Source organism: Bufo bufo, chromosome 10 (genome assembly GCF_905171765.1).
Source record: "Bufo bufo chromosome 10, aBufBuf1.1, whole genome shotgun sequence".
Classification (NCBI taxonomy): domain Eukaryota; kingdom Metazoa; phylum Chordata; class Amphibia; order Anura; family Bufonidae; genus Bufo; species Bufo bufo.
Genome location: NC_053398.1, coordinates 87,840,520 through 87,855,536, shown reverse-complemented (window position 1 = coordinate 87,855,536; position 15,017 = coordinate 87,840,520). Strand labels below are relative to the sequence as shown.

At 43.6% G+C, this 15,017-nt stretch overlaps 1 protein-coding gene across 1 annotated transcript in view; it reads left to right on the top strand.

The window, feature by feature from the left end:
• The window catches only part of PYGM (glycogen phosphorylase, muscle associated), a 128,345-nt gene that overhangs the window by 44,111 nt on the left and 69,217 nt on the right, over nt 1-15,017 (top strand). The window contains exon 6 of the mRNA XM_040409797.1: nt 12,132-12,243. Coding sequence (XP_040265731.1) covers nt 12,132-12,243 — 112 coding nt within the window. The remainder of the gene's footprint in view (nt 1-12,131; nt 12,244-15,017) is intronic.

Sequence of the window (15,017 nt, the reverse complement as noted above, 5' to 3'; positions counted from 1 at the left end):
TCTGCTGAAAAGATTTCATTTTTCAGCACGACCTGGCACCTGCTCACATTGCCAAAACCACTGGTAAATGGTTTACTGACCATGGTATTACTGTGCTCAATTGGCCTACCAACTCTCCTGACCTGAACCCCATAGAGAATCTGTGGGATATTGGGAAGAGAAAGTTGAGAGACGCAAGACCCAACACTCTGGATGAGCTTAAGGCCGCTATCGAAGCATCCTGGGCCTCTATAACACCTCAGCAGTGCCACAGGCTGATTGCCTCCATGCCACGCCGCATTGAAGCAGTCATTTCTGCAAAAGGATTCCCGACCAAGTATTGAGTGCATAACTGAACTTAATTATTTGAAGGTTGACTTTTTTTGTATTAAAAACACTTTTCTTTTATTGGTTGGATGAAATATGCTAATTTTTTGAGATAGGAATTTGGGGTTTTCATGAGCTGTATGCCAAAATCATCAATATTAAAACAAGAAAAGGCTTGAACTACTTCAGTTGTGTGTAATGAATCTAAAATATATGAAAGTCTAATGTTTATCAGTACATTACCGAAAATAATGAACTTTATCACAATATGCTAATTTTTTGAGAAGGACCTGTATATATGAGTGCACAGGTCTTCTAATGTGCATTAAAAACATATAAGTATAACCCCTGTCCACCTTATAAATACAGCAAACTCATGTTTTATAACCTGAAGTAATCGCTTTTCTTTCTGCCCAAGGGGCGGCGTTTCAGCTTGACTTCTGCCCAGCCAGCCTCCCCCCAACCGCAGTTTTGAAGCGCCGCCCAGCTCATCAATATTCACTTCACTGGGCGGCTTCTGCTGTCCCCGACGTTCCGAGATCCGGCGCATGCCTAATAGAAAGCTATGGGTGCCGGGCACATGCGCAGAAGCTGAAAGTGAGTCTGATGCCCATAGCTTTCTATTGGGCATACGCCGGATCTCGGAACGTCGGAGTCAGCAGAAGCCGCCCAGCGAAGTGAATATTGATGAGCTGGGCGGCGCTTCAAAACGGCGGTTGGGGGGAGGCTGGCTGGGCAGAAGTCAAGCTGAAACGCCGCCCCTTGGGCAGAAAGAAAAGCGATTACTTCAGGTTATAAAACATGAGTTTGCTGTATTTATAAGGTGGACAGGGGTTATACTTATATGTTTTTAATGCACATTAGAAGACCTGTGCATGCATATATATATAGCCAATTATGCTTATTGGGCCTGTCAGTGTCTTTTTAAAGAAATAGATTCTCTGACCAGAACCTTTATTTGGGGAAGATCCTGAGCCAAACATAGCTTAGATACACTAAAACGTCCTAAGGCAGAGGGAGGTATGGCGTTACCAGATTATTATATTTACTATTTAGCGGGCCAGTTGAGACACATCAGTGCCTGGAATGCAACTGGGGATCTGCCCACCTTGGAGTACTTTCTAAAAAATTACCTGAATTGCCACACTTTTTGGTCAGTTTTGGAAATGCCCCCCAAGTTCCATAAATCATTTTTGCCACTGCATAAATTGGTTCAAACGGTCTGGAAGGAGGCTAAGTCACTGTTCTAATTTACGGAAGTGTTCTCTGACATACCTCTGTGAGCAACCAATCGCTACCGCAGATGCAAGTGGTCATGGGAGCAGACAGATGGCAACTGGCAGGGGTCAGAACCCTTGGAGATATACAGTCAGGTCCATAAATATTGGGACATCGACACAATTCTAACATTTTTGGCTCTATACACCACCACAATGGATTTGAAATGAAACGAACAAGATGTGCTTTAACTGCAGACTGTCAGCTTTAATTTGAGGGTATTTACATCAAAATCAGGTGAACGGTGTAGGAATTACATCAGTTTGCATCTGTGCCTCCCACTTGTTAAGGGACCAAAAGTAATGGGACTTGGCCAGGTATGTGTTATTCTCTCATTATCCCAATTACAATGAGCAGATAAAAGGTCCAGAGTTCATTTCAAGTGTGCTATTTGCATTTGGAATCTAATAATACATTCTAGAGAAGCTCCACCAGCAAACTACTGGAGCCCAGACTATCAGTTACCAGCTGATCAAAAAGGAATAAATCAATAATGAATGAATCAGGCTGGCTCACAGTATTTTTGCATACACAAAATGTATTATCCCAATAAAAGTATCATAAAATGTTAAAATATTAACCCCTTAAGGACTCGGCCCTATTTCACCTTAAGGACTTGGCCATTTTTTGCAAATCTGACCACTGTCACTTTAAGTGCTGATAACTTTAAAACGCTTTGACTTACCCAGGCCGTTCTGAAATAGTTTTTTCGTCACATATTGTACTTCATGACACTGCTAAAATTGGGTCAAAAAAGTTAATTTTTTTGCATAAAAAAATACAATTTTTACCGAAAATTTTGAAAAATTTGCAAATTTCAAAGTTTCAGTTTCTCTACCTCTGTAATACATAGTAATACCCCCAAAAATTGTGATGACTTTACATTCCCCATATGTCTACTTCATGTTTGTAGCATTTTGGGAATGATATTTTATTTTTTGGGGATGTTACAAGGCTTAGAAGTTTAGAAGCAAATTTTGAAATTTTCAGAAATCTTCAAAATCTCACTTTTTATGGACCAGTTCAGGTTTGAAGTCATATTGTGAGGCTTAGATAATAGAAACCTCCCAAAAATGACCCCATTCTAGAAACTGTTTTTTCAAACTTTATTAACCCTTTAGGTCTTCCACAAGAGTTAATGGCAGATGGAGAAACAATTTTGAAATTTATATTTTTTGGAAAATTTTCCAATATAATCAATTTTTTCCAGTAGTAAAACAAGGGTTAACTGCCTAACAAAACTCAAAATGGGTTGCCCCGATTCTGTAGTTTGCAGAAACACCCCATATGTGGTCGTAAACTACTGTTTGGCCAAACGGGAGCACATAGAAGGAGGGGAACACCATATGGGTTTTGGAAGGCAGATTTTGCAGGACTGGTTTTGTTTATACCATGTCCCATTTGAAGCCCCCTGTTGCACCCCTAGAATAGAAATTTCAAAAAAGTGACTCCATCTAAGAAAGTACACCCCTCAAGGTATTCAAAACTGGGTTTACAAACTTTGTTAACCCTTTAGGTGTTCCACAAGAGTTGATGGCAGATGGAGAAACAATTTAGAAATTTCAATTTTTTGGAAAATTTTCCTATATAATCAATTTTTTCCAGGAGTAAAACAAGGGTTAACTGCCAAACAAAACTCAAAATGGGTTGCCCCGATTCTGTAGTTTGCAGAAACACCCCATATGTGGTCGTAAACTACTGTTTGGCCGAACGGGAGCACATAGAAGGAGGGGAACACCATATGGGTTTTGGAAGGCAGATTTTGCAGGACTGGTTTTGTTTATACCATGTCCCATTTGAAGCCCCCTGTTGCACCCCTAGAATAGAAATTTCAAAAAAGTGACTCCATCTAAGAAAGTACACCCCTCAAGGTATTCAAAACTGGGTTTACAAACTTTGTTAACCCTTTAGGTGTTCCACAAGAGTTGATGGCAGATGGAGAAACAATTTTGAAATTTCTATTTTTTGGAAAATTTTCCAATATAATCAATTTTTTCCAGGAGTAAAACAAGGGTTAACTGCCAAACAAAACTCAAAATGGGTTTCCCCGATTCTGTAGTTTGCAGAAACACCCCATATGTGGTCGTAAACTACTGTTTGGCCGAACGGGAGCACATAGAAGGAGGGGAACACCATATGGGTTTTGGAAGGCAGATTTTGCAGGACTGGTTTTGTTTATACCATGTCCCATTTGAAGCCCCCTGTTGCACCCCTAGAATAGAAATTTCAAAAAAGTGACTCCATCTAAGAAAGTACACCCCTCAAGGTATTCAAAACTGGGTTTACAAACTTTGTTAACCCTTTAGGTGTTCCACAAGAGTTGATGGCAGATGGAGAAACAATTTTGAAATTTCTATTTTTTGGAAAATTTTCCTATATAATCAATTTTTTCCAGGAGTAAAACAAGGGTTAACTGCCAAACAAAACTCAAAATGGGTTGCCCCGATGCTGTAGTTTGCAGAAACACCCCATATGTGGTCGTAAACTACTATTTGGCTAAACGGCAGGACATAGAAGAAGGGGAATGTCATATGGTTTTTGGAAGGCAGATTTTGCTGGACTGGTTTATTTACACCATGTACCCTTTCAAGCCCCCTGATGCACCCCTAGAGTAGAAACTCCACAAAAGTGACCCCATCTAGGAAACTACGGGATAAGGTGGTTGTTGTTTTGGGACTATTTTAGGGGTAAATATGATTTTTGGTTGCTCTATATTACTCTTTTTTGAGGCAATGTAACAAAAAAAAAATTCTAAAATTGTTTCTACATTCGCTATTTAGTTTTGTGGAACACCTAAAGGGTTAACATAGTTTGTAAAGTAACTTTTGAATACCTTGAGGGGTGTAGTTTCTTAGATGGGGTCACTTTTTTGGAGTTTCTAGTGTAGGCTACATCAGGGGGGGCTTCTAATGGGACATGGTGTCAAAAAAAAAACTGTCCATCCAAATCTGGGGGTCTGGTGGTGGGGGGGTCTGGTGGGGGGGGGCAAGTGGCTGGGGGGGATCTGGGGTCTGATGGATGGATCAAAGAAAGTTTGGAAATAAAAGTGTTTTTTTTTTTTTTTTTCCTAACTAACTTTTCCCTTCTTTCCCTGCCTAACGGTGCCTCTCCCTCACTGACCCTAACCTACCTGGGTGGCGATGGGTGCGGGAGGGTGATGGATGCCGATTGTGGGGACAGTGCTGGACGGTGCTGCACGGTCAGGGTGCTGGACAGGAAGAGGAGGGGAGAGAGGAGCGCAGGAAGCTTGAATCTCGCGCCTCTCTCCCCTGCACCAATCAGCACCCTGGACAGCAGGCATCAGCACCAGGGCCAGCACCGCCTCTTCAAATCCTCGGACTGCGATAGGTGGTGTATAATTACGCCACCGATCGCAGTCTTTTTCCGGTTCATCGGGTCACAGGACACCCGAATGGACCGGAAAAGCAGAAAACCGCAGGTCTGAATTGACCTGCGGTTTTCTGCGATCGTCGATGCGGGGGGGTCAAATGACCCCCCCTGCATTGTTACGGGATGCCGGCTGAATGATTTCAGCCGAAATCCCATTCCGATTAACCCCTGGGGCGCCGGAATGCCGATTTCAAGTTAGGACGTACCGGTACGCCCTGAGTCCTTAAGGACTCGGGAAATAGGGCGTACCGATACGCCCTGCGTCCTTAAGGGGTTAAACATGACCTTATTTCATATCAGCATATCAACGTAAATACATATAGATACATATAATGCGGAGCTCAAGCATACATCTATATACAGTAACTGGAGTACTCCAAATAAATATGACCTCTTTGCTTTCAGTGTTATCACCTATCTGCAAAAATTCAACTACTAGATGATCGTACGATTTTGCCAGTTGGAAATTCTAGGACTACTAAATAATCGTATAATTTTGCGCGATTTTACCAGTAGTAGGAACCTAGATGGTTCGAAGGAATATCCTCGTTGCGATTTTAAATGAAGAAACTTTGCGCTCAAACAGCGCTTCCAGATGGTGGATATCTCGCCTTCGGCCCGTGCTTGTTCACTGCCCCCTCATTCGTAGTGATCCCTCGTGTTGATCTACGTGGCGTCCCACGTGATTATCCAGGGAAAGGGTTTATTGGTCGATAATATGATCCAATTGGGTTAGTCGAAATGGCGGAAATCGATGCAGCAGAATTCGATCGGTATAGAGTTCAGTTCCATGCAGCAAAGTTATTGCACTATGTAGGGCATGCTGGCATAGGCGGATCAGCTGTGATGGTATTTTAAACTGATGTCCCTTGGTGCCGGTATTGAACTATCCACCATCTGGAAGCGCTGTTTTGAGCGAGAAGTTTCTTCATTTAAAATCGCAACGAGGATATTCCTTCGAACCATCTAGGTTCCTACTACTGGTAAAATCGCACAAATAATACGATTATTTAGTAGTCGAATTTCCAACTGGCAAAATCGTACGATCATCTAGTTGTTGAATTTTTGAAGATCGGCGATAACACTGAAAGCAAAGAGGTCATATTTATTTGGAGTACTCCAGTTATATAGATGTATGTGTGAGCTCCGCATTATATGTATCTATATGCATTTGGAATCTGTTGCTGTCAACTCTCAAGATGAGATCCAAAGAGCTGTCACTATCAGTGAAGCAAGCCATCATTAGGCTGAAAAAACAAAACAAAAACCCATCAGAGAGATAGCAAAAACATTAGGCGTGGCCAAAACAACTGTTGGGAACATTCTTAAAAAGAAGGAACGCAGCGGTGAGCTCAGCAACACCAAAAGACCCGGAGGACCACGGAAAACAACTGTAGTGGATGACCGAAGAATTATTTCCCTGGAGAAGAAAACCCCCTTCACAACAGTTGGCCAGATCAAGAACACTCTTCAGGAGGTAGGTGTATGTGTGTCAAAGTCAACAATGAAGAGAAGACTTCACCAGAGTGAATTCAGAGGGTTCACCAGAAGATGTAAACCATTGGTGAGCCTCAAAAACAGGAAGGCCAGATTAGAGTTTGCCAAACGACATCTAAAAAAGCCTTCACAGTTCTGTGACAACATCATATGGACAGATGAGACCAAGATCAACTTGTACCAGAGTGATGGGAAGAGAAGAATATGGAGAAGGAAAGGAACTGCTCATGATCCTAAGCATACCACCTCATCAGTGAAGCATGGTGGTGGTAGTGTCATGGCGTGGGCATGTATGGCTGCCAATGGAACTGTTTCTCTTGTATTTATTGATGTGACTGCTGTCAAAAGCAGCAGGATGAATTCTGAAGTGTTTCAGGCAATATTCTCTGCTTCAGAACTCATTGGACGGCACTTCACAGTGCAGATGGACAATGACCCAAAGCATACTGCAAAAGCAACCAAAGAGTTTTTTAAGGGAAAGAAGTGGAATGTTATGCAATGGCCAAGTCAATCACCGGACCTGAATCCGATTGAGCATGCATTTCACTTGCTCAAGACAAAACTGAAGGGAAAATGCCCCAAGAACAAGCAGGAACTGAAGACAGTTGCAGTAGAGGCCTGGCAGAGCATCACCAGGGATGAAACCCAGCGTCTGGTGATGTCTATGCGTTCCAGACTTCAGGCTGTAATTGACTGCAAAGGATTTGCAACCAAGTATTAAAAAGTGAAAGTTTGATTTATGATTATTCTGTCCCATTACTTTTGGTTCCTTAACAAGTGGGAGGCACATATGCAAACTGTTGTAATTCCTACACCGTTCACCTGATTTGGATGTAAATACCCTCAAATTAATGCTGACAGTCTGCAGTTAAAGCTATTCTTGTTCGTTTAATTTCAAATCCATTGTGGTGTTGTATAGAGCCAAAAATGTTAGAATTGTGTCAATGTCCCAATATTTATGGACCTGACTGTATATGATCAAGGAGTGTTGATGCAGTTTGAAACACTTTCACAGAAATATAACATCCCCCGAACCAACTTATTTTCTTACCTACAACTTCGATCTGCTATACAGAGTAAATTCCCGAACAATAGCTTCAGGATTTCTAAGTACCCACTTGTTAAAACCAAGGGCCCCAGAGGACTGGTATCAGTAATTTATTCACATTTAGTACAAGCGAAGGTCAGTGCCAACCCCCTCACAGTATTAGATAAATGGAAAAGATTGATACCCACACTCACAGAAGAATCCATAACGGCTTTATTAGAATCACATTTACAGGTATCCCCAGCAGTCAATAACAAAATGATCCAACTTTACATAACTCATCAGACATATCTTACACCAACCAGGCTATATAGAATGGGTAGAGAACCATCCACAGCATGCCCAAGATGTGAGGACTTGGAGGTGGACTTTTGACACATGATGTGGAGATGCAGCTCGATACATTCTGGAAGGAGGGGACCGCCTTTCTTTCCGATCTACTGCCGCTTCAAGTGGCTTGCACTCCTGAAATTTGCCTGCTGAGAATACTGATGGAAGATAACTGTGATCACTATATGACAACATTTTTGATGGAGTCACTATTTATGGCACGTAAATGCATTGCTTTGAGATGGTACAGCCCCAATACGCCGAACCTGTCTATGTGGAAATCACAGATAAATCAGATTCTACTATATATAGTGTTGGTGTTTAAACATCGCAATAAACCTCAAAAATTTGACAAAGTCTGGGGTCTGTGGTGTAGTTCACCACACACCCTGTACTCAGCTTCGAGACTGCGACAAGTTTTGTCTTCAGCTTGAGGATCCATGGTTCAGTCAGTTTAGCGGGGTCATCTGAATATATTGTCTTTATATCTTTATTTCTGTCTGTATTATGACATGTAACAGAATTATATGTTATTGATGTTATTTCTCATATGTTAATAAAGAGTTTAAAAAAACGATATGAAAAACATTTTCGTAGCCCAAGAAATAAAAAGTTGTCCACCTGTGGTCTATAGCTTATGTGACAATATCTATGAATACACTCATTAGGGAGATTATTATTACTGACTTAATTTTGACCAGGCAGACAGAAAATGGACCATATCTGTCACAGTGGCTCATTTTTAACACATTTTTTTCCTTATGCCACCTCTTGGTTGACTTACTTTAGACCAGGAACACTCAAGTACTTTTTATAAAAATCCACATACCTGGGTCTGCCTTTGGGTGAAGCCACAAAAAAAAAACAAGTAATAAGAATAAAAAATAATAACAAGACACACCCGCAATGCTAGGGAGGCTTGTCCCCCTCCCTGCCTGCCATTGGCTGCTCCCCCCCAACACCAGATGTTTTCATCTGTGTACAGGGAGAAGCAGAAGCGGTGGTGCGGGGAACAGGGGCGGCGCGGGGAGTGCGGTAAGTATATTTTGTGTGAGGTGCCCGGCACATGGGTGGGCCGTTTATGACATTGGATAACCCCTTTAAGTGTTCTCACAGTGATGCCCCCTTCAGTGGCTCACACACAGTATGATGACCTCTTAACTGCCTGCCACATTATTATATCCTCTTAAGTGGCCCCCAAACTGTATGCTGTCCCCTTAAGTGGCTCCTGCACACTGATGCCCCTTAATTGCCTCCCTTGCTGAATGATGCCCTCTTAAGTGGTCCCCCACACAGAGTAATGTCCCCTTAAGTGGCCCTCTCACAGTGAAGCCCTCTTAAGATGCCTTCTTAAAGAGGACCTTTCACCATAATAAAACCTCTAAACTAACTATACAGACGCGTAGAGCGGCGCCCAGGGATCCCCCTGCACTTACTGTTATCCCCGGGCGCCGCTCCGTTCTCCGGTTATAGCCTCCGGTATCTTCATAGTTAGGCTCCACCCAGGGGAACCTGACGCCGTCTCTTTCTCCTATGCTGTAGCGCTGGCCAATCGCAGCGCTCAGCTCATAGCCTGAGAGTTTTTTTTTTCTCTCAGGCTATGAGCTGAGCGCTGCGATTGGCCAGCGCTACAGCATGGAAGAATGAGACGCCGGCAGGTTCCCCTGGGTGGAGCCTAACTATGAAGATACCGGAGGCTATAACCGGAGAACGGAGCGGCGCCCAGGTATAACAGTAAGTGCAGGGGGATCCCTGGGCGCCGCTCTACGCGTCTGTATAGTTAGTTTAGATGTTTTATTATGGTGAAAGATCCTCTTTAAGTGCTCCCTTAAATGCTGTTTCCAAAGATTGCAAAGTAATGCTTCCTTATGCTCCTCATGGAGTGATGCTCCCGTTGCCTCCATTTTAAATACTCACCCCACATTAGTTCCCTGCTTCTTCTACATTTGCCATCAGTGGTTCACCACTAATAGGATTGATGCGGTTACGTTATTGTGCCTGCCACGCTGAGCCACACCTAGCACAGTGTACAGTCGTGGCCAAAAGTTTTGAGAATGACACAAATATTAGTTTTCACAAAGTTTGCTGCTAAACTGCTTTTAGATCTTTGTTTCAGTTGTTTCTGTGATGTAGTGAAATATAATTACACGCACTTCATACGTTTCAAAGGCTTTTATCGACAATTACATGACATTTATGCAAAGAGTCAGTATTTGCAGTGTTGGCCCTTCTTTTTCAGGACCTCTGCAATTCGACTGGGCATGCTCTCAATCAACTTCTGGGCCAATTCCTGACTGATAGCAACCCATTCTTTCATAATCACTTCTTGGAGTTTGTCAGAATTAGTGGGTTTTTGTTTGTCCACCCGCCTCTTGAGGATTGACCACAAGTTCTTAATGGGATTAAGATCTGGGGAGTTTCCAGGCCATGGACCCAAAATGTCAACGTTTTGGTCCCCGAGCCACTTAGTTATCACTTTTGCCTTATGGCACGGTGCTCCATCGTGCTGGAAAATGCATTGTTCTTCACCAAACGGTTGTTGGATTGTTGGAAGAAGTTGCTGTTGGAGGGTGTTTTGGTTCCATTCTTTATTCATGGCTGTGTTTTTGGGCAAAATTGTGAGTGAGCCCACTCCCTTAGATGAGAAGCAACCCCACACATGAATGGTCTCAGGATGCTTTACTGTTGGCATGACACAGGACTGATGGTAGCGCTCACCTTTTCTTCTCCGGACAAACCTTTTTCCAGATGCCCCAAACAATCGGAAAGAGGCTTCATCAGAGAATATGACTTTGCCCCAGTCCTCAGCAGTCCATTCACCATACTTTCTGCAGAAGATCAATCTGTCCCTGATGTTTTTTTTGGAGAGAAGTGGCTTCTTTGCTGCCCTTCTTGACACCAGGCCATCTTCCAAAAGTCTTCACCTCACTGTGCGTGCAGCTGCGCTCACACCTGCCTGCTGCCATTCCTGAGCAAGCTCTGCACTGGTGGCACTCCGATCCCGCAGCTGAATCCTCTTTAGGAGACGATCCTGGTGCTTGCTGGACTTTCTTGGACGCCCTGAAGCCTTCTTAACAAGAATTGAACCTCTTTCCTTGAAGTTCTTGATGATCCTATAAATTGTTGATTGAGGTGCAATCTTAGTAGCCACAATATCCTTGCCTGTGAAGCCATTTTTATGCAACGCAATGATGGCTGCACGCGTTTCTTTGCAGGTCACCATGGTTAACAATGGAAGAACAATGATTTCAAGCATCACCCTCCTTTTAACATGTCAAGTCTGCCATTTTAACCCAATCAGCCTGACATAATGATCTCCAGCCTTGTGCTTGTCAACATTCTCACCTGAGTTAACAAGACGATTACTGAAATGATCTCAGCAGGTCCTTTAATGACAGCAATGAAATGCAGTGGAAAGGGTTTTTTGGGATTAAGTTTATTTTCATGGCAAAGAAGGACTATGCAATTCATCTGATCACTCCTCATAACATTCTGGAGTATATGCAAATTGCTATTATAAAGACTTAGGCAGCAACTTTTCCAATTTCCAATATTTATGTAATTCTCAAAACTTTTGGCCACGACTGTACACCTCCGCTCTGGGCTCTGCTGTCTGTGGCTCAGTGCAGCACATGTGATAATGTTACTACATGGCGCATGCTATATCTGAATCACTGACGGTGGGGGAACGGTGAACTAGGGCGCCCATATCCTGAGGTCGCAGATACAGTTGAGGGCAGGACATGCAAGGGTCTGGACATCTGGCTACAGTGGTTCACCAGTTGAGCATCCCTGCTTTAGACCAATTTTTTACACCGCCCCTCTCATCTCATCACACTTCATAGCCATGAAGTGAACATTACTCTGCCTCCTCTTTTTTCCCATTTACTGCCTTTTAAAGGATTCCGTTTTGCATTCCGTCATAATACAAGTCTATGGGAAGAAGAACGGATCCGTCCTTCCGTCTTATGGATTCCGTTATTTTCCGTTACAACCATGTTATAATTGAATCCCTAACGCTAGTGTGAACCCACCCTTACTCAGAAGTAAAACATTAAATCTTATATCTTCCAGGTCTCATAATAAAACATTCCACCTGGACTAATTCACCAGATCTTCTCCCACTACATCCTGATACTATACACATTATATTATCAATTTACCTACCACTTTTGTTTATTGTTTTTTTTATGCCTTTTTTTGTCTCTGCTATATTACTACCACCGTGCAGTGTAACATTATTTGTACTATATATTAATTACTTTTACTCTTTATTCTACAGCTTGTTCTTGCTCTTCCATATGACACCCCGGTTCCAGGATATAAAAATAACACATGTAATACCATGAGGCTGTGGTCAGCAAAAGCCCCTAATGATTTCAACTTGAAAGACTGTGAGTGTTTTATGATAAAATAATAGCTTTATCTTTTTGTCACCTCTTTCTATGCCTTTTTGGTGGGAGTGTGTAGAAAGTGCTTGAGGGAAGTGAGAGATGTCAGTTCCTGGGTAACTGCCCCCATTATAATCCAGCTTTATAAGAAGGTTAGCAATTGTCTCAATGATTAAAGGGGCTGTCTCACTTCAGTAAGTGGCATTTATCGTGCAGGGGCGGACTGACCGGTCGGGCACTTCGGACATGGTCCGAGGGCCCGGCCAGGATGTGGGCCCGCCGCAGAATAACAATGTGGTAATGGCAGCGGGGCCCGGTGCACTCACTGTATTCTATCGCACCGGGCCCCGCTCACTGTAATACTAATTTTCATATGTGAACAAGAAGAGAAATAGTGATGTCGCGAACATAAAATTTTCAGTTCGCGAACAGCGAACGCGAGCTTCCGCAAATGTTCGCGAACTGGCGAACCGGGCGAACCGCCATAGACTTCAATAGACAGGCGAATTTTAAAACCCACAGGGACTCTTTCTGGCCACAATAGTGATGAGAAAGTTGTTTCAAGGGGTCTAACACCTGGACTGTGGCATGCCGGAGGGGGATCTATGGCAAAACTCCCATGGAAAATTACGTAGTGGACGCAGAGTCGGGTTTTAATCCATAAAGGGCATAAATCAACTAACATTCCTAAATTGTTTGGAATAACGTGCTTTAAAACATCCAGTGTGTGTATACGATCAGGTATGATGTTGGCACTGGCAGTGGGCACACTACAGTCAGTGGAAGAGGGCCTGACACACTGACTGGCAGCAGGCAAGCAACTGAATTTAGACTACTGTCTAAAAATTAAATGCCTTATTTATCGGCAAGCTACTGTGCCACCCGGTATCAGTGGTTGGCACTGGCAGTGGGCACACTACAGTCAGTGGAAGCGGGCCTGACACACACTGGCAGCAGGCAAGCAACTGAAATTACACTAAAGTGTAAAAATTAAATGCCTTATTTATCGGCAAGCTACTGTGCCACCCGGTATGAGTTGTTGGCACTGGCAGTGGGCACACTACAGTCAGTGGAAGAGGGCCTGACACACACTGGCAGCAGGCAAGCAACTGAATTTAGACTACTGTCTAAAAATTAAATGCCTTATTTATCGGCAAGCTACTGTGCCACCCGGTATCAGTGGTTGGCACTGGCAGTGGGCACACTACAGTCAGTGGAAGCGGGCCTGACACACACTGGCAGCAGGCAAGCAACTGAATTTAGACTACTGTCTAAAAATTAAATGCCTTATTTATCGGCAAGCTACTGTGCCACCCGGTATCAGTGGTTGGCACTGGCAGTGGGCACACTACAGTCAGTTGAAGTCGGCCTGACACACACTAGCAGCAGGCAAGCAGCTGAAATTACACTAAAGTGTAAAAATTAAATGCCTTTTTTATGCAAAGTCCTGTGCCAGCCGGTATGAGTGGTGGGCACTGGCAGTGGGCACACTACAGTCAGTGGAAGTCAGCCTGACACACACTGGCAGGCAACTAACCTTAGATTAAAGTGTAAAAATTAAGTGCCTATTTTTTAAGCAAAGTCCTGTGCCACTCGGTATGACAGGGGTGGGCACTGGCAGTGGGCACACTACAGTCAGTTGAAGTCGGCCTGACACACACTAGCAGCAGGCAAGCAGCTGAAATTACATTAAAGTGTAAAAATTAAATGCCTTTTTTAAGCAAAGTCCTGTGCCAGCCGGTATGAGTGGTGGGCACTGGCAGTGGGCACACTACAGTCAGTGGAAGTCAGCCTGACACACACTGGCAGGCAACTAACCTTAGATTAAAGTGTAAAAATTAAGTGCCTATTTTTTAAGCAAAGTCCTGTGCCACTCGGTATGACAGGGGTGGGCACTGGCAGTGGGCACACTACAGTCAGTTGAAGTCGGCCTGACACACACTAGCAGCAGGCAAGCAGCTGAAATTACATTAAAGTGTAAAAATTAAATGCCTTTTTTAAGCAAAGTCCTGTGCCAGCCGGTATGAGTGGTGGGCACTGGCAGTGGGCACACTACAGTCAGTGGAAGTCAGCCTGACACACACTGGCAGGCAACTAACCTTAGATTAAAGTGTAAAAATTAAGTGCCTATTTTTTAAGCAAAGTCCTGTGCCACTCGGGATGACAGGGGTGGGCACTGGCAGTGGGCACACTACAGTCAGTTGAAGTCGGCCTGACACACACTGGCAGGCAACTAACCTTAGATTAAAGTGTAAAAATGAAGTGCCTTTTTTTTAAGCAAAGTCCTGTGCCACACGGGATGACAGGGGTGGGCACTGGCAGTGGGCACACTACAGTCAGTTGAAGTCGGCCTGACACACACTAGCAGCAGGCAAGCAGCTGAAATTACACTAAAGTGTAAAAATTAAATGCCTTTTTTATGCAAAGTCCTGTGCCAGCCGGTATGAGTGGTGGGCACTGGCAGTGGGCACACTACAGTCAGTGGAAGTCAGCCTGACACACACTGGCAGGCAACTAACCTTAGATTAAAGTGTAAAAATTAAGTGCCTTTTTTTAAGCAAAGTCCTGTGCCACACGGAATGACAGGGGTGAGCACTGGCAGTGGGCACACTACAGTCTGTGGGCCTGCAGCTCCTCACACACAGGCAGGCCAGGCAACTGCAATGTGTATATAAAGGAAAAAAAAAAAGCAGACTAATGTTGCAGCCCTAAAAAGGGCTTTTTGGGGTGCTGTCAGGACGCTGTCCTTACAGCAGAGATCAGATGAGTCTTTCAGG